Source organism: Macaca fascicularis, chromosome 7, assembly GCF_037993035.2.
Source record: "Macaca fascicularis isolate 582-1 chromosome 7, T2T-MFA8v1.1".
Taxonomy (NCBI): Eukaryota; Metazoa; Chordata; class Mammalia; order Primates; family Cercopithecidae; genus Macaca; species Macaca fascicularis.
The window spans coordinates 118,034,621-118,059,981 of NC_088381.1; the positions used below are offsets into that span (position 1 = coordinate 118,034,621).

General features: G+C 40.2%; 2 protein-coding genes across 12 annotated transcripts in view; both read right to left on the reverse strand.

Moving 5' to 3' along the window:
• Window positions 1-7,545: 7,545 nt before the first annotated feature.
• On the reverse strand, window positions 7,546-15,796 carry VCPKMT (valosin containing protein lysine methyltransferase). 7 transcript variants are annotated; one of them, XR_012415772.1, is made up of 6 exons: window positions 15,511-15,796; window positions 15,304-15,403; window positions 15,060-15,132; window positions 13,527-13,646; window positions 11,502-11,606; window positions 7,546-8,614 (listed from the first exon to the last, which is right to left on the reverse strand). XR_012415772.1 is itself a non-coding variant. In XM_005561215.5 (6 exons), the coding sequence occupies exons 1-6, from the start codon at window positions 15,774-15,776 to the stop codon at window positions 8,600-8,602; spliced, it is 690 nt and encodes a 229-aa protein (XP_005561272.1). In that variant the 5' UTR covers window positions 15,777-15,796; the 3' UTR covers window positions 7,546-8,599. The 7 variants fall into 7 exon arrangements, 4 of the variants coding, with proteins under 4 accessions (XP_005561272.1, XP_045252313.1, XP_005561273.1 ...); XM_005561215.5 differs by having other exon boundaries at window positions 15,293-15,403; XR_012415773.1 differs by lacking the exon at window positions 13,527-13,646.
• A 587-nt stretch (window positions 15,797-16,383) lies between these two features.
• SOS2 (SOS Ras/Rho guanine nucleotide exchange factor 2) overlaps window positions 16,384-25,361 on the reverse strand; it is a 114,675-nt gene continuing 105,697 nt past the window's right edge. For 4 of the 5 annotated variants that reach the window (XR_012415771.1, XM_065548783.2, XM_005561213.4 and 1 more), the window contains 2 exons: window positions 19,529-19,638; window positions 16,384-18,101 (listed from right to left, as the gene is read on the reverse strand). Coding sequence is in view for 4 of the 5 variants with exons in the window: in XM_065548783.2 (XP_065404855.1) it covers window positions 17,595-18,101; window positions 19,529-19,638 (617 nt within the window). In the remaining variant the exon portion in view is untranslated. The remainder of the gene's footprint in view (window positions 18,102-19,528; window positions 19,639-25,361) is intronic. The other variant, XM_065548785.2, reaches the window with a different exon arrangement.

Sequence of the window (25,361 nt, forward strand, 5' to 3'; positions counted from 1 at the left end):
TCATCTAAGCTTTGTATAAAAAAATAGTAATTTGTATATGTAGCACCTCAGTACATTGCTGTACTGTGCATGCAGCACAAGCAGGTTATCAGGACACATTCCTTAAAAGAACAAGGTTGGGTACTGAATGTAGATACATGAGATTGTTTGTACCGTATACATAAAACTCGGGCAATGATTTATCAAACAATCATGAGCCAACACAAGCACCTGGAACTCACACCGTTAATGCCTGCACTTCAGCAGATTAACAAATCTGAGTTAAAGGTAACTTTTAAAAAATTACGGCCGGGCGCGGTGGCTCAAGCCTGTAATCCCAGCACTTTGGGAGGCCGAGACTGGCGGATCACGAGGTCAGGAGATCGAGACCATCCTGGCTAACACGGTGAAACCCTGTCTCTACTAAAAAATACAAAAAACTAGCCGGGCGAGGGGGCGGGCGCCTGTAGTCCCAGCTACTCCAGAGGCTGAGGCAGGAGAATGGAGTGAACCCGGGAGGCGGAGCTTGCAGTGAGCTGAGATCCGGCCACTGCACTCCAGCCTGGGTGACAGAGCGAGACTCCGTTTCAGGAAAAAAAAAAAAAAAAAAAAAAAAAAAATACTCAAGGCCAGGTACGGTAGCTCATCCTTGTTATTCCTAGCAATCTGGGAGGCCAAAGCAGGCGGATTGCTCGAGCTCAGGAATTTGAGACCAGCCTAGGCAACATGGCCAAACCCCATCGCTACAAAAAATACAAAACTTAGCCGGGCATGGTGGCACGTGCCCATAATCCCAGCTACTCAAGAGGCTGAAGTGGGAAGATTGCTGAAGCCTGGGAGGTGGAGGTTGCAGTGAGCCAAGATTGCACCACTACACTCCAGCCTGGGTGACAGAGGGAGACTCTGTCTCAAACAAACAACAACAAAAAACCCAAAAGTATTTAAAAGCACTGACCCATCAAAAGACTGTCAGTGGTACCTCATTAGAACTAATAACCTGACTGGCCAGGCGCGGTGGCTCACACCTGTAATCCTGGCACTTTGGGAGGCCGACCTGGGCGGATTGCCCGAGCTCAGGAGTTCGAGACCAGCCTGGGCAACATGGTGAAACACTGTCTCTACTAAAATACAAAAATCAGCCGGGCGTGGTGGCGTGCGCCTGTAATCCCAGCTACTAAGGAGGCTGAGACAGGAGAATTATTTGAACCCGGGAGGCGGAGGTGGCAGTGAGCCGAGATCACACCACTGCACTCTAGCCTGGGTGACACAGCAAGACTCCATCTCAAAAAAAAAAATAAAAACAAAAACAAACTGATAACCTGAAAGGAATTTGTTAACTACTGAAACATTTAAGCCTATAAGAACTGCATCTAGGCCAGCTCTTTTACAAACATTTTAATTTTGCTTTGCGAGGAAGAAGAAATATCACTGTTTTCAACCTATGAAAATTAAAAAATGTGAATTCACCAAAAATAAGTTACTGTATTATAGGTAATGTATAAAGCTTTCTAAAAGTTAAGGCCACGTATTTAGCATTCACAACAATCTTTTCCATTAATTGCAAACAGAAAGGGCTTGCAAGTTTAATATAATGCAGAAAGCAACTTTGCCCAGCCCACTGCTCATGGGCCGCATATGGCCCAGGGCATCTTTGAATGTGGACTAACACAAATTTGTAAACTTTCTTAAAACATTATGAGATTGTTTTTGCAATTTTTTTTTTAAGCTCATCAGCTATCACTAGTGTATTTTATGTGTGGCCCAAAGGCAATTCTTCTTCCAATGTGGCCCAGGGAAACCAAAAGATTGGACACCCCCTCTGAAGTAAAGCCTATGTGCCACTTTACACTGGCTGATGGAGAAACAGACACAATCCAAGGTTCTCTCATTCTGGTCTGTTAGTAAAGACATGGTCAGGCAGCCTGAGGAATTAGTTAAGTCTTGCATCCCACACGCACACTCATTACACAGTGAAAGATTATTTAGGCAAGAAGCAACTGCTACAAACATATTTTAAAGTCACATTGCTCTTTTGGAGTTAATAAATCTAAACTCTGAAAATATTGTTATGCAGATAGATCAAGTCTCAGACTTCAGAAAAATGACTTTTTGCTGTACTTTAATGGCCTGCTACCTAACTGGTCTCAGGTTTAGCAAAGAACCGTGGAAGAACTGAGTAAGGGTCCAGGGCGGTGGAAGGTTAATCTTGGAGCTCCAGCCAGCAAATCCAGGCTCCTATAAATAGAAACGAGGATTTGTTCTGTGCCTATTGGCCCTTTGAATGCTCATGGCAGTTGTTTTCAAACTGTAAAAATGAACAGCGAACAAAAATTTTCTTCCCTGTATCTTTATTTTTCTAAAATTGTTTGTTTGTTTAAATAACAGTACATGTTGTGTAACAATGTTCTCAACCTCCTCCCATCCCAGCTGCCATTCCCGCCGTGACTGGGGAGCTATGTTTACATGCATCCTATACTCTCAAAAATATACCCAGATTTCACACTGCAACAGATAAAATTGACTTGCATTATGCATATTTTCTAAGTCCTCACCTGTAATTCCACCCCAACTACAGTCACATTTATTGAACACTTACTATGTGCCAGGTACCTAAGTACATTACATGTATCTGACTAATTTAATATCCACAGCAACCTATTATGATCTTTACGTTGCATATGAGGAAACTGAGGCACACAGAATTTAAGTAACTTCAAGGTCACACAGCTAGTAAGTGGCAGCACTGGGATTCAAACCCAGAAAATCTGGTCTCAGAGCCTCTGTGCTGACACTGCAGAATGCACGTGAGCAAAATATTATCATGGAGATAATTTGCTCTACCATATTTTAGGTTTATCATTTGCAAATGATAGCATCTTGTTATTAATAATCAATGACTTAGAATGTATCTCACAGTTGATGGGGGCTCACTAGATATTCACAGAACTTCACCAATACATAAGAACTTCAATGTCTTGAACAACCCCAAATGTCTAATGGTTTAAACTTAACTGGTGAAAATGCCTTGAGAATTTATTGCTTCCCTACCCAATATTATGGAAAGTAAAAACTTAGCTTTTCCATTAATTTTCAGTAAGATATTGTTGCAACAGTTTTCTTTATCTGTATTTCTATTAGAGTGAAGGTTTTTATGGTATGAAAAGTGAATATTCTCCTCTAACAATGTTTGTTATCAATGAATCAAAACTCTTTCAAATCCTGATGTTTCCTGAGAAAAAAGAAAACCCAAAAGTCAAATACCTGGCCTGTGCCTACAGGACTGTGGGAACCAAAGACAAAGCTTCAGCCTTCGGAAGTAAGAACACCACTTACTCTACTGAAGAAAAAAAAAAAAAAAAACTGCTTTGAAAAACTAATTAAAATGAGAAGTTTTAAGTGTCTCAGATGTAAAATCCTGATTATGTAAAAGGTACTTTCAAGGTGAATTTAATTTTCAGAACATCACTTGAATTAATTTAGCCTGTTAAATATATGTCTTCTTTTCACAGAAGATATCAATAGTGGAGAAAATGTTTTATGAATTGTAATAACGTAGCTTTATGAATGATATTCAAAAGGCGTATCAGAAACGGAAAGATAAACCAAATACAATTTTACAAGAAAAAAACTTGTTTTACTTACCCTGTGTTATCTTCTGAAAGTAACTCAGAAGGTAGGCTTATTTTTTTAATCTAATTTCGTTCACCTTTAAAATGTGATTGCATTTCAAAGTAGATTCTATTTTAACAACTTCCTTTCTATAAAACATTTAAAGACAAAGTCAAACAATGCCATCTACAGGGAGCCTTTAGAACAACAGATGTTTCTATAACCCATACTCTTCTTTAAAATACCTATAATCTGACATATCATATTTCACATCATTTAACAAGGAAATTTTCAAAAAAGGTAAAAAAAAAAAATTAAAAGATATGCAGTATAAAAAAAATTCCCTGCCGGGCGCGGTGGCTCACGCCTGTAATCCCAGCACTTTGGGAGGCCGAGGCACACGGATCACAAGGTCACGAGATCGAGACCTGGCTAACACTATGAAACCCCGTCTCTACTAAAAATACAGAAAATTAGCCGGGCGTGGTGGCGGGCGCCTGTGTTCTCAGCTACTCAGGAGGCTGAGGCAGGAGAATGGAGTGAACCCGGGAGGCGGAGCTTGCAGTGAGCGGAGATCGCGCCACTGCACTCCAGCCTGGGCGACAGAGCAAGACTCCGTCTCAAAAAACAAACAAACAAAAAACAAAACAAAAAAATCCCACTATCATTCTAGATTAGTAGTTCTTACTTAAAAATAACCTAGGCCGGGTGCGGCATCTCACACACATAATCCCAACACTTTGGGAGGCTGAGGCGAGTGGATTGCTTGAGGTCAGGAGCTCAAGACCAGCTTGACCAACATGGTGAAACCCCATCTCTACTAAAAGTACAAAAATTAGCTGGGTGTGGTGGCAGGTGCCTGTAATCCCAGCTATTCCGGAGGCTGAGGCAGGAGAATCGCTTGAACCTGGGAGGCGGAGGTTGCAGTGAGCCAAGATCGCACCGTTGCACTCCAGCCTGGGTGACAACCCAAACAACAAAGAAGTAATTTCATTTCCAACTTCACCAAACATATGATCCATGGACCCTTGGTTGTAAACTGTGGCAGATTAAAATGCAAAGCTATGCAAACTCAGAGAGGTTTAAAGTTATAACTGGTGTACAGAAGAGACTCAAGTCATTGGAGACTAGACCTGCAACAATTTTTAACTGTGGAATCCCCCTTCCTTCTTGATTAGCATCACCTTTGCCTTCTTGGCCAGATTCTCTAAATTTTCAGATTATATTTATAGTCTATTTCAGTTTTCAAAGCTCAGTTCTGTTTATTTTAAAACCTCCTATTTCATACAAGATTCCACATCGGATTCAAAGTGGTTTTTTTCCGTATGTACTATAGGCCCACTCTATTCACAGATGGTTTGCTTTTTATATACTTTCTTCTTTCTTTGTTCTCTTCTCCTTGGGAAGTAGATGCTAAAAGAGGTTTCCTTGTTGCACTGGTTCTCAATTTAAGGCTAAACATTAAGACCATCTGGAACCCCTTAACAAAAATACTATGCCTCTGATTAAACTGGACTGGGAAAGGGTTTTGTGTGCTTTTAATTTTTCACGTGCAGCCTGGTTTGAGAAACACTGCCTTAACTGTGGGATTGCAACCCTTTCCCTAATTGGCTATAACTGCATTCTGGTAAGTGGTTTACGGGCTCCACTGTGCAGAGGCAAGCCATACTCGCCCAGAGGCCAAGGCATTAGCAGTCCCTTGGGATTTGGGAATTAGCTATGTCCTGGCTGAGCCCCAGCTGGTGGCATCACCTCATCTGTTGCACTTGCCTTTTAAATGTCATCCCCTCCTTCATATTGCAGAAGTCTTCTAACCCTCAACTCCTGCATCATCTCTCAGGCTGGCAGGGTGCATCTTCAATACCCCTCAGCCTTACAGTTCCCACATCACTCCTCCAATTCTATCTCCGTGCTTTGGAATCTGCTGCTGGTGCGTAAACACAAAGCCAACCAGTAAGAGAAATACTGGTCTCCCATACTTGCAAGCATCTTGAATCTCTAGTAACTTCCTCAGGCCTTCCTCCTGTGGTTTTGTTTTTTCGAGATAGGGTCTCACTGCCACCCAGGCTGGAGTGCAGTGGTGCAATCATGGCTCACTGCAGTCTCAACCTCCCTGGGCTCAGAACCTCCCACATCAGCCTCGCTAGTATGGATGGGACTACAGGCGTACACCACCACACCCAAGTAATTTTTTGTATGTTTTGTAGAAACAGGGTCTTGCTATGTTGCCCAGCCTGGTCTCAAGCTCCTTGGCTCGTCATTTGCCTGCCTTGGCCTCCCAAAGTGCTGGGATTACAGGCATGAGCCACCTCACTCAGCCTCCTCCTGTGGTTTGCGAGTGCAGGTACAATCTGTTACTTCTCCACATTTGAAAGCCCAAAAGACTAAATTACATTCCCTAACAATGGACTCCACCAAGAGGAGACCTCTTCCAGGGCTCCCCAGCTGTCTGTGGAATAGTGGTTGGTGATGGAGCACGTTCTCTGAACTGGCAGCCTTCAGCTAAACCCTGTAGCATTCACTGGGCCTAACCACCACTGGTCTAATCTTAGAATGTGAGGATTGGCACCTTATGACTTCAGTTTTGGCTTTATTCCAGAACAGGAAAGATATCCTATTTGACTTTTTTTTTTGAGACGGAGTCTGTCACCCAGGTTGGAGTGCAGTGGCTCCATCTCAGCTCACTGCAGCCTCCACTCTGGGGTTCAAGCAATTCTCCTGCCTTAGCCTCTGAAGTAGCTGGGATTACAGTGCACGCCACCATGCCCGGCTAATTTTTGTATTTTTAGTAGAGACAGAGTTTCACTATGTTGGCCAGGCTGGTATCCAACTCCTGACCCGAGATCAGCCCGCCTCGGCCTCCCAAAGTACTAGGATTACAGGTGTGAGCCACCATGTGGGGCCTATTTGACTTTCAATTACAAATTTCCTCTACAGTCAGTACTTAGGTGAGTTCTCCAGAAGCAAACAGAGAGCAATGTACGCAAACATTTATCAAGATAAGGAATGGGAATAGCCGAACAGGAAGGGGGAGGAAGTCAAGCAAGAGCGTGATTTTGGCAAAGTTGCATAGAGGCTGACTTCAGGCTGATTCCTCCAGGAAATGAGTGAAGTTTCATTTTTCTGAACTAAAAGAGCTGGGTTTTCATATAAGTGAAATCAAGGGCTAAACTAAAATAAAGTTCAGGCTGAAGACACACAGATAGTGTGTATTAAAAGAGGGCCAGGTACAGTGGCTCATGGCTAGTAATCCCAGCACTCTGGGGAGCTAAGGAGGGTGGATCACTTGGGTCCAGGAGTTTGAGACCAGCCTGGGCAATATGGTGAAACCCTGGCTCTACAAAAAATACAACAAAGCTAGCCAGGCGTGGTGGCACACCTGTATTTCCAGTTACTAAGGAGGTTGAGGTAGGAGGATCACCGGAGCCTGGGAGAAGGCTGCAGTAAGCAAGACTGTGCCACTACTGCACTCCAGCCTGGGCAACAGAACAAAACCGTCTCAAAAAAAAAGTAGAGAGAAAGCAGGAGGGCATAAAAATTGGAGGGTGAAAAGACATTTAACTAACCTGGGTGGACTACTATAGTCAAGGTCAAACTTATTTTTACAAATTTCATGTTATAAAACAAGCTAAAAAGTGGTCATTTGTCCTAAGACATCATTAATAACAGCTAGCACTATCTGTACCTCACAAAGCACCATACATTTAGATTATACTGCCTTGCAAACTGCTTAATGAAATGCTAAGTGTAGTATGAACAAAATATTTTGCGGGGGGGGAACCCCAAAAATCAGCAATGGAGACTTTTAAGATTGAAATAAACCTGAAAAGAATGATTTCTTGACTTGTATCCTTAATGTCTCTAAATAGGCCTGCTTTTGCTCTTTCTGGAAAGCAGTTAACTGCTTAGATGTTTACTTTCTTCAGAGGTATTTCTGAAATTCACAAAGTCACAAGGTCTCAAAAACAATGTTTATTTTAAGACGTAAAATGTACCATCTAGCACCAATGCCTGTAAATACCAAAATTCTATCCGGTTACTACTCTTTGGAACAAATATGATTAAAGTCCTTGACAGATTATTGTATATGAGCAATGGCTTCATAACATAAAACAGAGACACAGAACAAAAATTCATTTGGTATATACATACAGAACTACATTTGTAGTTATTCAAAAACCTTTCACTGTTTCATATAAACAATACCAGTATTTTTAAGCCAGATTTTCCTGGAACATATACATAAAGAAAAGTACATGAGCCACGTAAGTGCATAAGCCTGAAACTGGTCTTTCTATTCTCACTCCATTATCAAATGAAAAACCTGTAAAGATATCTTTTGTTCCTCCAATCTTCTGATTTGTCTTCTTAGCAACTCATTACAATATAATTTACTGATTAAATCACACAGATATGTATGGTGGAGGAAAAGAAAACTTTGGCTAATATAAGTATACAAGACAGTATCTCAGTTCTTCTTAAAATTAAAAGAACATTTAAGTATTAATATTTTAAAAGAAATGAAGTGGAAAATACAAATGATAAATATTGTATAATTATGTACAAAATGAAAACCTGTTAAACTTTGGAGACAAACTAAAATTTACTAGTTTGAATTTAAAACATTATTATATAATAGTAGACAGTTCTCTTCAGAAATTTATCTCTAGTTTCCTGTAAAAGGTCAAGTCAATCATACTGGTTCACTGTTTTTGGCAGATTTTAGCCTCGCCTCAAAACCAATTTTTATTTGAATAACTGATTCCCAACATTTCTTTTAAGTAGAACTTGATGCTGAACTAAGTAACCTAAGCTAGATTCAGGGCCATTGGCAGGCAGGCAGGTAAGCAGACATTTTTCGTATTGCAGGCAGCCCATTGTGGTCGTCATTTATACATCGGCTCTCTAAGGATGTGCCAGAAAAAAATCTGTGAACACAATCTTCCCATGCTGTATTCACATCTTTAGTTCACCCAGGTTGTTAGAGGCTTGGGTAAAATGATTAAAGGCTTCACGATGTAAATTTCTATAAGAAAAAAAAAGGAAACTTAAAAGATTGATTTACCACAAACTATTTACAGGGTATTTAATAATGCCTAATAGGCCTCACAATGCCTAGTATGCCTAACAGTGGTTACGTGCAATTCAAGTGAACAACCATGCATGTTTATAGATGGTTCCTCGCTGACACCTAACAGGCAAGTGAAGAAAGAACAGATGCACTGGACATTATCAAAATTAAAATACTTGTGCTTCAAAAGACACACCATAGGCCGGGTGTGATGGCTCACACCTGTAATCCCAGCACTTTGGGAGGCTGAGGCAGCAGAGCACTTGAGACCAGGAGTTCGACACAAGCCTGGCCAACATAGTGAAACCCAGTCTCTACTAAAAACACAAAAAAATTAGCCGGGCATCATGGCACATGCCTGTAGTCCCAGCTACTTGAGAGGCTCACACAGGAGAATCACTTGAACCTGGGAGGCAGAGGTTGCACTGAGCCAAGATCATGCCACTGCACTCCAGACTGGGTGACAGTGCAAGACTCTCTCAAAAGAAAAATAAGAAAATAATAAAGAAAATAAAAGACATACTATCAAGAAAATGAAAAGACAACCCACAGAATGGGAGAAAATATTCAGAAATCATGCATCTGTAAGTGTCTAGTATTCAGAATATATAAAGAACTCTCACAACTCAAAAGCAAAAAGACAAATAAATCAATCTGAAAATGGGCCAAGCATTTCTTCTAAATACAGAAAAGATACCCAACATCATTAGTCATTAGAGAAATGAAAACCACAGTTTAGGGACTATCTCATATCCACTGAGATGGGTATAATTAACAAATGTTGGTAAAAATGTGGAGAAAACTGGAACCCTCATACACTGCTGGTGAGAATGTATAATGGTATGGTAGATTTGGAATACAGTTTGCAAGTCTTCAAAAAGTTAAACAGAGGTCCCATATAACCTTGCAATTCCTCTAAAATATTCAAGAGGTCTGAAAACATGTTCACACAAAAATTCGTAGATGAATGTTCATAGCAGCATTATTCATCTCATCAATGGATGGATAAGGTGTGGTATAGCCATATAAGGGAATATTATTCAGCCACAAAAAGGAGTTAAGTGCTAATGCGTGCTACAATGTAGATAAGGCTTGAGAATACCATGCTGAGTGAAAGAAGACAGGCACAAGAGACCACATAGTATGTGACTCGTTACATATGATGAGCAGAATAGGCAAATCCATAGAGAGATTAGTGGTTGCCAGCAGCTGGGGACAAGGGTAACAGGGAGTGACTGCTAATGGGTAAGAGGCTTCTCTGTGGGGTGACGAAATCGTTAAAAATTAGAAAGTGGTGATTTACACAACTATTTGAATATACTAAAAACCACCAAATTGTACACCTTAAAAGCATGAATTTTATGGTGAATTACATCAACTAAAAAATAGGTGTTTTTTTTTTTTGCCAAAAGAAAAAAAAGCCTTTATATTCAGGAAACACAAAATCTTTATGTCTCCAAAAAAATTCTACTTTTAAAACTGCACAACAGCTTCAGTTAAAATGGATCTCTTAAAGCACCAAGTTTTAATTTTTTTGTATCTTTGGCACCATGCCACATAAATGTTAATCTGAATAATCCCACTGCTGCCTTTTTACTTAGATTTAGTCCTAACACCTACTTTTGTTCCCTAAAACTAAGTTTTATTTGCTTTTGACTAGAATTCATATAATCAGAAAACTTTATCACAAACATAATCAAAGATGATAGAAAAAAGTGTGGGCTTATTGAATCTAGCATCCTTAATTCATAAAAGTAATCATCTCCCTGCCTTACACTAGGTTACATATACCAAAGGTGCTGGGAATACAAAAATAGATGAAAGGGCCAGGTGCAGTGGCTCAGACCTGTAATCCCAACAATTTGGGAGGTCGAGGTGGGCAGATCACTCGAGTCCAGGAGTGCAAGACTAGCCTGGACAACATGGCGAAACTCCCACTCTACAGAAAAAAATACAAAAATTAGCTGGGCATGGTGGTGCATGCCTATGGTCCCAGGTACTCAGGAGGCTGAGGTGGGAGGATCATTTCTTGAGCCTGTGAGGCAGAGGTTGCAGCAAGCTGAGATTGCACCGCCGTACTCCAGCCTGGATGACGGAGTGAGACCCAGTTTCAAAATAAAAAGGAAGAAGTACAATTCTTCCCTCTTTCTACAGGTTCAAACCCTAGGTATCACTGAGGCAACCTGCATAAAATGTGATTATTATACCAGGTAAAACATGCACCAAGAAGGGGGAAGATACATAAATTCTACTTAATTGAGTACATTTATCTTTTATGGACTCATCTGCCTTGCTATATTTCATTTTCTGTAAAAAATTTTTAATAAGGAAAAGTTCACAAAGGTAAGAGCTAGCATTTTAAAATCTCACAGAGATAAAAGAAACTTATAAATAGCTAATCACTTGTTTGAGGTAATACCCAATTATAGAGCTATACAAATTACACCTATGGAAAAGCTGGAAAAGGCCTTTAAAAGACAAGCCTGGCCACATATGGTGGCTGATGCCTGTAATCCCAGAACTTTGGGAGGCCGAAGTGGGCGGATCACTTGAGCCCAGGAGTTCGACACCAGTCTAGGCAACACAGTGAAACATGTCTCTACTTAAAAAATACAAAAAAAGAAAAAAGAAAAAGGAAAAAAAAAAAAAACCTGGCTTTAGAGCAAAAACCCAAGGCAAGATAGATTAAATTATCTTGACACTAAGTTAGTGCCTGAGTCCAGTGAATCATTATAGCTGTTTCTCCACATCAAAATCAACGCCCATACCACACATATGCCCTGAAATAGTGTCCAGCTGATGAAACCTCCTTGGAGAATGAAGAACTGAGAATGTTATTTACCGACTTTTTCTTTCTGATGTATATAATATGAATATCTTCACTTCGATACTCTTCATCATGTTTTTCCAAAGGAATTTCTTCAAAGTCAAAGTCTAGCTGAAGGAGCTATAAATTTAAGAGACATACTTCAAATTCAGTAATATGAACTGACCTGTGGGTGACAGAAGTCAGAATGGTGGTTATCTTTTTTTTTTTTTTTTTTTTTGAGACAGTCTCACTCTGTCACCCAGGCTGGCGTGCAGTGGTGCGATCTTGGCTCACTGCAACCTCCGCCTCCCTGGGTTCAAGCAATTCTCCTGCCTCAGCCTCCTGAGTAGCTGGGATTACAGGAGTGTAACACCACACCCAGCTAATTTTTGTATTTTTTGTAAAGAAAGGGTTTCACCATATTGGCCAGGCTGGTCTCGAACTCCTGACCTCGTGATCCGCCCATCTCGGACTCCCAAAGCGCTGGGATTACAGGCATGAGCCACCGCGCCTGGCCAGTGGTTACCCTTTGAGGAGTACTGCCTGGGAAAGGGCAGTGTGCAAACCTTCCAAGATCCTGAAAATGTCCTCTATCTTTATGTTGGTAATAGTCACTTGGGTGTATACACATGAAAAATTAAGCTCAGCACTTGACTGATAGGTATGCATTTTACATATGCTTTATCAGTAAAAGCTGTTTAACAGTAAGAAATTTTCATTATGAATCATTTCAAAACATGAGCATTTTTCATATTCAAGAAAAACATGAAAACAAAAAAAACATTTTAGTATATGTTACCTGAGGCAGTCATATACCTGCTGTCTCATTAAACCAAAGTAGTCCTTTCAGCAGACAAAACTGCAGGCCTATATAGATGTACCCTCAAAAGCGTACTCACAATGTGACAGTAGATAGAAATCTACTCACAATGTGATAGATTTGTGTCCATAAAAAGGGTTTGGGCTATCACTAGGGGAAGAAGGGTGACAGATACATAAAACCCTATATACTATATTTGCAACTTTGTGTAAGTCTTTTCTAACTACTTCAGAACAAAAAGTTAAAGAAAAAAAAAGACCCTAAAAATAGACAGTTATCTAGGTTGGAGGTTTCATAAATATGTAGACAAAAACACAGAAGTAAAAACTTATCACTTGGCAACATGGGAAAACCCCATCTCTACAAAAAAACACAAAAAGTGAGTCGGGTGTGGTAATACATGTCTTTTGTCCCAGTTACTTGTGGGGGCTGAGGCAGAAGGATCACTTGAGCCTAGGAGGTTGAGGATGCAGTGAGCCCTGACTATGCCACTGCACTCCGGCATGGGCTATAGGGTGAAACCCTGTCTCAAAACAAAAACAAAAACAAACAAACAAACAAAAACAACTTATCACCTGCACATTTCTTTTTTTTTTTTTTTGAGACAGAGCCTTGCTTTGTCGCCCAGGCTGGAGTGCAGTGGCCGGATCTCAGCTCACTGCAAGCTCCGCCTCCCGGGTTTACACCATTCTCCTGCCTCAGCCTCCCGAGTAGTTGGGACTACAGGCGCCCGCCACCTCGCCCGGCTAGTTTTTTTGTATTTTTTAGTAGAGACAGGGTTTCACCGTGTTAGCCAGGATGGTCTCGATCTCCTGACCTCGTGATCCACCCGTTTCGGCCTCCCAAAGTGCTGGGATTACAGGCTTGAGCCACCGCGCCCGGCCTCACCTGCACATTTCTATCACGCATTCTCCAAAGGTAATACATACATCATTAATATGTTCCCCAAAGGCAGCATCATGTGGAATAAACACTGAATACTGTTCTTAAAAAGGAGTGGCACCAGTATTATTTAACATTCTTCTGTAGCCATAGATCAACTAATTAGAAATGAAATAAAGGATCAGAAAAGATGAAAAAGGGGAGCTCTGCAGAATCATGGGCTGTGAAGATCCTTTTCTCAGCTTCACACAAACAATGTTTTCCCCACCCAAAATTACCATAAAATACTTGAAGAGTCACATACAGACTCCCTGAAGGGAAATCACTACAAAGATAATACAGCACTTAATACTTACCTCAAAATATTTTTTCTCAATTTCTGGATTTTTTCCCATTGTTCGTTGTTCATAACAACATATAATACAAGTTTCAAATCCACTGATATCTTTTAGAGTTTTCAGCAATGGCTCCAAAGACTATTTAAAAAAGAATATACTTTTTGTTTATGATTTAAAAATTTTTTCTACTCTAAAAGTGGGTTGAGGAGGTAGAGGGATATTTATAGCTCCCCTACAATTTATCCATCTTTGAATCAATTCAACAAAGTACATGTAATTAAAGCTCTAGGCTAGGTGTGGTGGCTCACACCTCTAATATCAACACTTCGGAAGGCAGAGATGAAAGATTGCTTGAAACCAGGAGTTCAAGACCAGCCAGGAAAATACAGCGAGAGACACCCCACCTCCACACACACCTTACAAAAAGTTGAAAAATTAGCCAGCATGCTGGTGCACACCTATAGTCCTAGCTATTGAGGAGGCTGAATGGGAGGACTGAGTCTCACGGGCTCAAGGTTACAGTGAGCTATGCTCACTCCACCGCATTACAACATGTGTGACAGAGCAAGACCCCTACCTTAAAACAAACAAAAACCCCTCTGTAACTAACGATTGGGTAAGCTCCTCTTAACTAAACCATGTGCTGATTTCGGTTTCCAGAAAAAGGATTCAGACAACTGCATTTTGGAGTTCTCATGGAAAAACAAATGTAATCAACTTTACTCAAGAGATTAATTTTATGTAATTTGAGATTTAAATAATCAACAATTTACCCTACAAAAGTTAAATCTGACCCTAACTTGGTTCAGTGCTAATTATTTTTAAAATAACTGATACCCACAACACTATACAAACTGATGCACCTTTTTTTTTTTTTTTTTTGAGACGGAGTTTCGCTCTTGTTGCCCAGGCTAGAATGCAACGGCACTATCTCAGCTCACTGCAACCTCCACCTCCCGGGTTCAAGCGATCCTCCTGCCTCAGCCTCCCAAATAACTGGGATTACACGCATGCACCACCACGCCAGGCTAATTTTGTATTTTTAGTAGAGACAAGTTTTGTCATGTAGGTCAGGCTGGTCTCGAACTTCCGACCTCAGGTGACCCACCCGCCTTGGCCTCCCAAGTGCTGGGATTACGGGGGTGAACTACCGCGCCCGGTCCAAACTGATATTTAAAGCAAAGAACAGTGAATTATTTACAACTTAATTCTCAATGTCATGGTTAACATGTTCCCTGGGAACAACCAAGGGAAAAAGAGACGATTTTGGCTTTTCATAACATCCAATTGACAAAATCCTTTAAAAATTTTTACAGAAGCCGTGAGTAAAATGCATGTAACACTTTTCTCAACATGCTTCACCAGGCCGGTATGTTAATGATGAGCATATATACAAATGGTCCATGGTGACTTTTATCTTTTCTTTACTGCATCAACTATAAGGCAAATCCCGGATTCAAAGATGTTAAAATGTGAAGAAACGTGTGCTTCAGAATCCATGAAATATGGTTCATCTTCTAAATGAAGGTATTTCACTCACTGAATACTTACCTCTTCATAGTATATGCAGTCGGCCATCAGTATATAGTCGGGTGGAGAAGGAAAGCCTTCTATTTCTTCCCCCCTTAAAAATGTCAAACAAATATTTCAATTGTTGTTTTAATAATTCAAAATACTCTTGTTTTATAAAGAACCGAAAAGTCTCCGTCCATCCTTTTAATGAAACGCAATTTAAAACAAACTACAAATCGATATCTTAAAACAAGCTGAAAGGCCATACAAACCATTTCAGTACCTTGGCTTGAACAGAACCAGTGACAAGATGCTTGTTCATATTAATATTCATCTTCAGCAAGTCTTGCAATTCCTCAAGATCGGTGACTACAACATCAGCCCTATAAAATAACGTCGACTGAGGTGTAAGCACAGGCGGGAAAACCTGTAATCTGGATTTCTCCAGCAAGAAGGTGCCCCCACATCCCGCCCGCCCGTCAGCTCTTACCCAAGGGTAGCGGCCATGAGCCCCACGGCCCCGGTACCCGAACCCAGCTCCAGCACCGACCGCCGGCTCAGCGCGTGGGCCCCGTCACCAGAAAACTCGGGCGTTTCCAGGTATTTAGAAAGGACAATGGCAGCGTCCCAAACAACGCAACCCACGCCGCCGGAGCCATACTGCTGTAGTCGTAGCACCGTACCATCCCGCTTCTCCAACACGCGCACAAAGCTCCCCAGTGGGTCCTCCAGCGAGGACTCCGGCGTAGCCGCCATCGCGGCCGGCAACAGAAAGCGGCGCGCGCAGTCACGTCACATCAGCGCGCACCGCCCCGCCCTGCGGCTCCGCCCCCTCCCCGGGGCTGAGTTGACGCAGCAGCGCGCGTGAGTTAACAAAGCCCGGAAGGCGGCGTTACCTGGGCGGGGCCGAATGTGGGGCTCCGCCTTTCCCGACGCGCTTGGCAGCCCCCGCTCTACTCTAAATCACACGTTTGGCTTAACGAAGAGGCCGTTTAAATCACTTTTCTTGACAAAACTACTATTATAATCTGCTCTTTAAAAAACAAAGCCAACCTCAGAGGTTACCTAGTTGGAGACTTGATTTACAGAGTAGTTACAAGGCTTAAATGCAAGCAGCTTCCAAGATCCTACGAAAGATGGCTATAATCTTACAATCTTCCTTTTCAAGTTCCTAGTATGCTCCTAGTTTTTTGTATGAATTCAAAAAAGTGGTTGCTAGAAGCCTGCAGCTCACATTTAACACTGAAGAAAAGTGTGTGTGTGTCTGTGTGTGTGTGTGTGTGTGTGTCTCTCTCTCTCTCTCTACAGGACTCAACAATCTCCCCCTTTGTTCCTTATAATGAAAACACATATTTTAAAAGTCTTTTAAAATTAAGACTGGGGTGATTTATTAATCTTGTTAAGAACTCTGATACAAAGCACAGTAAAAGGCCACAGACCAGTAAATAAACAACGTGGCTTTTGGCTACTTTACAACTGCTGCTACAGCACTATCAGCAAAACACTCTTTATCACTTTGAACAAAGGCATCCAAATGGCAAATAAAAGTTTTACTCACTTATCTGATTAAAACATTTAATAAAGCTTTAAGTATTTGCTGGTTTAAATATTACCAATCTAAAAAATATATTTAAAAAAAATTTCAGTTAACACGAGATTTATAGAGAAAGTTACTAGGTGTTGAAGGCAAGGCAGTTGGTTCCTATGCCATAGAATTTTTTTTGAATTTATGAATTAGTAAAGTAGCAGATTGTATTATAGGCCTCAAGTCACTTAAATTTATATAGATTAGCAGTATCTTTAAATATACAATATAAACAAAACTGTACATACATGGCATATTAACTGTTTTCCATAACAATAGGCAATTCATTAGCTAAAGACATCATAGTCTGCAAAAACAAAAGGCACATCTGAATGAGATACATGCCCTTTTTACCTCCATCATTGGGTTATGTAGTCTTTGATTACATTTTGACAAAATAATAAACACTTACAGTGCCATTCTATTATTTTCATCCTACTTTTCATTTTTGTCTTCAGCAGCAAATACCGGCATTTAAGACATGGAATTAAAGAGTTTAAGAACAGTTGGTGTTATTCACAATTCTCCTAGATGTAAAAACTAGAAGTAAAAACTAGAAGATGGTCAAAGAGGTCTAAAAATCAGTAACACCATATACCCCTCCCATATTTGTGTAAATTCACTGCCTTAAAAAGGCATCTATTACTCAAATTTGAAAAATTTCACAAAAGCACTATCCCTTTTCAGTGCAATCATGTCACTTTAAACCATATTTTTGCAGAGTTTACAGTGCAAATATAAATTCTTTATACTGGCCTTTTGGCAGCACTGAGGATCCAAGACAAGGCAATGCTACTGATCACCTGAGGATAATGGTGAAGGACTTTTGTATTTTTATTTTTCCAATTCTTAAAAGCTTATTTGATCAGTAGCATTTTTGTAAGAGCATTATTTGTAAAAAGTACTAAAATACTATGTCTTTTTTTGAATAAATTAAAAAAAAACTTTACAAATACCATTCCAGTGTCAATGACTACATATGGCTAAGGTCATTGGGGAGTTTCTGCATTTTCTACCAAAGGCAGTCTGTACAATGGGGGGTGCGAAAGCTCCCGTTTGTAAGTCTTTGGTGGCAGTTTTGGCAGATGAGGGCTTGAATTCTGCCTTGGTGGAACAGGGGGAGCTGGAGGATGAGCAAGATTATTCTGACTAGAACTGAGCACATAGCATCGACGTGGTACCCTTGGAGAGGGTGTGCTAGGAGGAGTGCTTGGCGAATTTGGACACGTACTGTCTCTGAGCCAGTCTGAATCTCTGTGAAGATGCCCCAGTGGAGGTGGCTGAAGATTAAATGGACAGTTTATAAAGTGTTCTGGAGGCCGAAGGGGAACCGGTGGAGGGGTATCAGGAAGAGGATCTCTTGGTGGTGGTGGAGGTGGACTATGCAGAGGCCCATCAAATGCACCAGTAGGAACAGGAACTCTGGGTTTTACCTTGGGAGGAGGAGGCTGTCTCGGTGGAATAGCAGGAGGATCATCATCAGATTTCATATTTCCCTCAAAAAAAAAAAAAAAAAAGTAATTAAATTATACCTCTATTCTCCTGAAAAATTTTTAAAAATGTTAAGTCTGAAAAATTCTTATGTATCAAGTTAAATTCAGAGGCTCAAAATAAACTAATCTGGGTTAATTATCAGATTATGAGTGCTCCTAGTTTAATTCAGGGCTGAATTTAATATTTTTATATATGAGATGTTTTAATTTAAGTCTTAGAACATAACTCTTTATCTTGCTTTGTGCATACATTTCAGAAATTTATGTATTTTAATTATAATAGGTAAGTGACAATTTATTGCTTTATAGCCATGAAAGGACATGATGCCAAGAGGATTTTAATGTCTAGCTTCTGCTTACTGGGCATCTACTGCTCCTTTCTCCAATGAGGCTTAGAGCAGTAGATCTCAAAGTGTGATCCAGGGACCAACAGCATCAGTACCAGCAGGGAACTTGTTAGAAAAGCAAATTCTTGGGCCCCATCCTAGACCTACTGAATCAGAAACTCTGGAGGTGGGGCTCCACAATCTGATTTTACCAAGCCTTTTAGGTAATTCTGATGCACCCTTAAAATTTTGAGAAGCATTAGTTGAAAGTTTGAAGAATGCTTGGAATACTACTAAAGGTTTTTTCTACCTGTACCAGAAAGAAATTGTACTTCCAGCCTCTTTTTCATTTTTAGTTTTTGAAATGGAGTCTTGTTCTGTCGCCTAGGCTGGAGTGCTATGGTACAATCTTGGCTCACTGCAACCTACCTCCACCTCCCAGGTTCAAGTGATTCTCCTGCCTTAGCCTCCTGAGTAGCTGGGGTTACAGGTGCCCACCACCATGTCAGGCTAATTTTTGTATTTTTAGTAGAGACAGGGTTTCACCATATTGGCTAGGCTGGTCTTGAACTCCTGACTTCAGGTGATCTGCCTGCCTCAGCCTCCCAACCAGTGTTTTTTTTTTTTCTTTTGAGACAGAGTTTTGCAATTGTTGCCCAGGCTGGAGTGCAGTGGCACAATCCTGGCTCACTGCAACCTCAACCTCCCAGGTTCAAGCGCTTCTCCTGCCTCAGCCTCCCTAGTAGCTGGAATCAGAGGCACCTGCCACCACACCCAGCTAATTTTTTGTATTTTTAGTAGAGATGGGGTTTCATCATGTTGACCAGGCTGGTCTCGAACTCCTGATCTCAGGTTATCTACCCGCCTCGTCCTCCCAAAGTGCTGGGATTACAGGCATGAGACACCGTGCCTGGCCCAGCCTCTTATTTAGAAAAGGTTTTTATAAGGATTAAACAACTAAAAGTATTTTTCAAATATAACAACCCAAATGTTGAAAAACCATAAATGGTAGCCAAAGTATAATTCACAGACTCTTTATAACACTGGGTATTATTTTGAAGATTCACAACTTTGAATAAGTTGGAGTAAAGTCCTGTTGATTACCTTAGAATTTGAAGCATCATGATCAAACTTTTTTCGAGGAGGAAGAGGAGGAGGAATCAGGGGCTCTTCACTTAGTTTATGTAAACTACCACATGAACTAAAGAAAGACTCTGGGGGAGAAAAAGACTAGTTTAACCACAATTCACAGTATAATTATAAGATAAACCTTTATCACAGCTTCTGGTCGATACTTCTACTATGGCATTTGTCAGACTATCGACTATTGGTTTACCTATCTTCCCCATTAAATTGTAAGCTTTCTGAGGGCAGTGTGTATTTATTTCTGTATCTCTAGCACCACCACAGTGCCTGGGGCATGAATGGGTACTTTAGCTAAATGAAGGTATACCATTTAATTATGATTAATGAGATTCTGCTCCCTGAAAAGTCTTTCACAAATCAAAACATGTCTAAATATACTGTAGTAACTTCCAAAGAAAGACCATCCTAATCAGAGACCATATATTTTTGAAGCAGCTACGATTGGGCCCATCACCACACAGGTAACAAAACCCTCCATATAGGAGCCCATAAGGTAGTGTTAATATCACATAACTCTTTGTCTTTGCAAGTCTCTCATTGATAATGTACACGTTATATAATCACATTAAAGGAAATTTACAAAATGATAAATGACAGGAAAATACCCCTAAACAGATCAACCAGACATATAATAATTACTATCTTCATTTTTACTTTTTCTATAGTTCAACTTCCCATTTGATCTCTCTATATTCACACTGTTGTTACAAAGGCAGTAACTATGTCGTATTTATCATTATACTGAGATCGGGAACACAGGAGCTAACTGGGAAAGAAGTTGATGAGTTTAACCTTAAACACTCTAACTGAACTGCTTATGAGACATCCAAGTAGATATGTCAAACTAATTATTCTGTGTCAAAAATTGCTATCCTGATCATGTGGCTCTGCAGTTACCTCTGGGCGGGGGGCGGGGAGGGGGGAGGAGGGCATCCTGTTGGCTCAGGAGGAAACAGCTGATATAAAAGGTATGCTTATGATGCTTATGAGGTTGGCAGATGGTGAGGGGAGGTTAGGCAGAGGATGTTCCTCAGACCTGCCAGCATTGTTTGTGCGGTCTTTGGGAGAACTCCTCTCGGTGGTGCTATATCTGTCCCATTTGGTTTAGTTGGCCAATCCTGCCCAGGGTACCCCAATTCAAGCCAAGGAGTAGGCATGGGACTCACTTTCTTAACATGATCAGATTTTTATCTACCTCTCTTTCATGCAAGTAGCCATTTTTTTAGGGAAAGCGAACCTGACCCCTTAGCTCCAGGGATGGGGCCTAATTAGTGTAAATCAATCAGAGTAATCCCATTCCTTTAGCCAGAGTGATGAGTTTAACTGTAGGCATGTGACCTAATTCAGACCAGTGAAATTTAAAAGGAGATTTTCTGGAGGCTAATGGAAAGGAAGTTCCTTGCTCTTTTTTGGAAAAGCGTTGTCATACTGTCTTGTCTGTACTTCTCTCTATATATAATTTGACTGAACAAATAAGCACACAACCTTTACTGCTCTTGCCAGTTATGATTTTGAGGAAAAACAGCTTTAGATCAAGCTGATAATCTGGACAAAACAATGAAGAGTCAAAAAGAACCCTGGTCTTTAATTACATCATCGAGTCACTGAATCAACCAGTCTTAAAGCAGCCTTCCCCTAGGCTTCCAAGTATGTCTGAGTGTTTTCTTATTGTTTAAGCCAGTCTTAGGTGGTAACAGACGCACACATTCATGGAAGCAGATGATATGTGAATGATGGGAAAGCTATGAGAGTTTTGAATCTGGGTCTGACTCTACAGTCACCACTTAACTAGTATATTTCTCCATAGTAGGCAATCAATAACCCTTGCTGAAGTGTGAATGCAATTTAATTTTCTATCAAGTGCATTTCCCTACAAGACTACAGTTTTTATGAACTTTTTTAGTGCCTGCAGTTATTCCAAACTGGTGAATATAGTAGAATTTACTAAACAATTTCTATAATGTTAGTTATCTATCTAAGTTAATTCTAATGTTCTGCCATTCATTCATTCATTCATTCATTCAACAGTTATTGGGCACCTGCTAATACTGTCATGCACTGTCTGAAGCACTAGCAATATAACCGTGAACAAAATGCAAAAAGTCATGTCCTTATGGAACTTCTAATCTAGGTTAGGGAAAGATAAGTACAAGTATAATGCCTATAAATTATGAGAAGAAATATTTGGTTGGAAAGGGGTATAGAAAGAGGTGTGAGGGGAGCAATATAAATAGAGTGATTAGGGAAGGCTTCACTAAGGTAACACAACCTGAAGGCGGTAAGGGAGCAGGCTGTGAGGCCAAATGGCTGAAGAGTATTACAAGTAGCAGGAATGGCAAGAGCAAAGCATTGATGCAATAATGTGTCTATTATGTTAAGGCAGACTGACTGAAGGGGGAAAATAAGTGATGAGGTCTGACAGATTAAACAAACCCAAACTGTGTAGGGCCTGTAGGTTCTTTAAAGGAACCGGCTTTCACTCTGAGTGAGATGGAGAGCCACCAGAGGGCTTTTTTTTTTTTTTTTGAGATGGAGTTTCACTCTTGTCGCCCAGGCTGGAGAGCAATGGTGTGATCTCGGCTCACTGCAACCTCTGCCTCCCGGGTTCAAGCAATTCTCCTGCTTCAGCCTCCCGAGTAGCTGGGATTACAGGTGCCTGCAACCAGGCCCAGCTAATTTTTGTATTGTTAGTAGAGACGGGGTTTCACCATGTTGGCCAGGCTGGTCTCGAACTCCCAACCTCAGGTGATCACCCACCTCAGCCTCCCAAAGTGCTGGGATTACAGGGGTGAGCCACCGCATGCTGTACTAAAAACATACTAAAGTGGAGAAGATAAGAAGTTAGGATGCTTACTGTAATAAACAAGGTAAAAGTTATGGTGGCTTGGACCAGGGTGGCAGCAGTGGAGATGGTGAAAAATTGTTAGATTCTGGATATATTTTGAGAGTGGTCAAGATTTGTTGATAGGTCACATTTGGGGTGTGAGAAAGGGAGAGAAATAAAAGATACTTCTATTATAGTATTTTTAGCCTAAGGAACTGGATGCTTGTAATTAGAATTGAGATGAGGATGCAGTGAGAGGAACAACTTTGGAGGGGATAATAAGAAGCTCAGTTTCAGAGAGGTTAAGTTTGAGATTCCTATAAAGATATCCAACTGGAGCTGTTAAATGGGTCATTAAATATATGAGTCTAGAAGTCAGAAGAGAGGTTCTGGCTAGAGATAAAAACTTGGGAATTATCATCATGTAAATGATACAAGACTGAACAACCAAGTGAGTGAGAAGAGGTCCAGAAACTGAGTCCTAAGGCCTTCCGATGTCAACAGTTTGGGAAGGTAAGGAGGAACCAGCAAGAGAGACCAAGGAGCGACAAGTGAAGTGGAAGAAAAGACAAGGGAGTGGGATGAATCTTCATGCATGTGACTTTTTCCAAATATTTATTGGGTATTTTGTATAAATAAAGGCAGAAGCTTTGTCTTTCTTGTTTGCCACTGAATCTCTTGTGCTTAGCAGAGTAGCTGGTACAAACTAAGTATTCAATTATCTGCTGAATCAGTAACATCAGAGGGTGTAAACATCTTTATGGTTTGATACGTTGTATTCAGATTGCTTTCCAAAAGGGTTATACTAATATACCAGTTTACATGGGGATAAGTAATGTACCTTTTACCATAGGCTTGCTCACAATAAAAAACAAACAAACAAAAACAAACAAACAAAAAACAAATGAAAAAACACATTAATTCAAAAGACTAAAATGGCAACTCACTATTGTGTAAAATTCTTCGGATTTCTAATGATGCTGAACTATCTATAATTATCTATGTTCCTTACAAGATATACTTCCTTTGATGTGAAGTACCCATGTTCATTGTGAATGGAGTCTTGCCTTTTTTCTCATTTCATCTGAGTACTTTTCACACTTACTATAAATATTTTATTTCTTTCTTTGGGGATTTATTTTAGAATATCCAGAATTTATGCAGTTATTCTCAACTTTCTATTAAATTTCAAAATGTAAAATTTTCTTATATGGAAAACGTATTTTACTATCATTCCAAATAATGTCCAGAATTCTTACTTCTACGATGGCAGTGTTACGGGTTGAACTGTGTTCCCCCAAAAGATATGATGAAGTCCCATAACCTAGTACCTATAATTGTGACCTTATTTGGAATACAGTCTTTGCAGATGTAATGAAGTTAGGATGAGGTCATTAAAATGGGTCCAAATCCAGTATGACATGACCAGTGTCTTTTTAAGAAGAGGAGAAGAAATAAAGAAACATTTCGTGACAAGACAGCCATATGACAATGGAGGCAAAGATTGAAGTGATGCATCTACAAATCAGGAGATGCCAAGGATTGCCAGCAAATGCCAGAAGCTAGAAGCAGCAAGGAAGGATTCTCTTCTCCAAGTTTCAGAGTCAACATGGCCCTGCCAACATCTTGATTTTGGATTTCTGGCCTTCAGAACTGTGGGACAATACATTTTTGCTCTTTTAAGCTACTCAGTTTGTGGTGCTTTGTTATGGCAGTATTAAGAAACTAATAGACAGTGTAATGACATCTCCACCACAGAACAACAAGAAAAATAAGAAATATCAATAAACTTCAATAAAGCCAGGAAATACATGAAGCTGAAGCTTTAATTCATGAAGGTAGATTATAATGTATATGGAGACAGATGGAGGAAGATGAAACCCAAATGTCTGCAGAGAGTAATACTGACAAACAGCAGCAAATCTGCCCCCACAGAACCAAATAAGGATTCAGGAGCTAAAGGCATTGGGTACAAAGGAAGGCACGGGCATGAAAACAGAAGACTTAAAGGTTAAGTCTGGATAAGGGGCAGTTAGAACCCCATTCTCCTCTCCCCTACCTAGTAAGGTCAGGCAATGACCTCATTCCCACCTCTGTAGGAGACTGGCAGTTTTATTCTCCGGAGAATCTAAACCCCAGACTTGGGATACTAGTCTGAGCTGAAAACACAGATATCCATACTACATGGCGAGACTGCCCCAGGCAGAAGATTCAAAGATCCTTCTTTAGAGAAACTAAACATTCCTAAAGAAAATGCCTATAGATTCTAACATTTGGGGATTTCCTAAGTAAAAAGTTATCATTCCATCACTCTACAGTGAAACCCACAAGTCAATAAGTGCCCATGGATATAGATATAGCACTTCCCATCAGTTTCCCCCTCATTCGAAAATATGAACAGAAATACTACCAGACAAGAAAGGAAAGCCTCCAATATGAAAGACAAGAGACTACAACTAATACAAGAAAGAAGGTCAGAAAAGAGACACCAGAAACAATTTTTTTTTTCAAAAATACTATAATTACCCATCATCTCAAATATTCATCATTTCTTTGTGGTGAGAACATTTAAAATCTTCTCTTTTATCTATTCAGAAATATATATTAGTATTAACTATAGTCACTGAAACTTTGCATCCATTGACCAAAGTCTCCCCCCTTTCCCGGTACAACCCTGTCCAGCCACTGGATATGAGACTTAGATGATTTGATCATTCCACAATGTACACATGTATCAAAACATCAGATTGTACCCTATAAACATATACAATTATCTGTCAATTAAAAATAAAATTTAAAAATACTATAATTATTATCCTAAGAGAGATAGGAGAAGACAGTGCATCCATGAAATTAGAATAGGATGCTATTAAAAAAAGGCATGATCAGAGGGAACTGAGAATTCTTAGAAATTCAAAATTATGACAGATGAAAAAAATAAGTAGAAAAGCTCAAAGATAAAGTGAG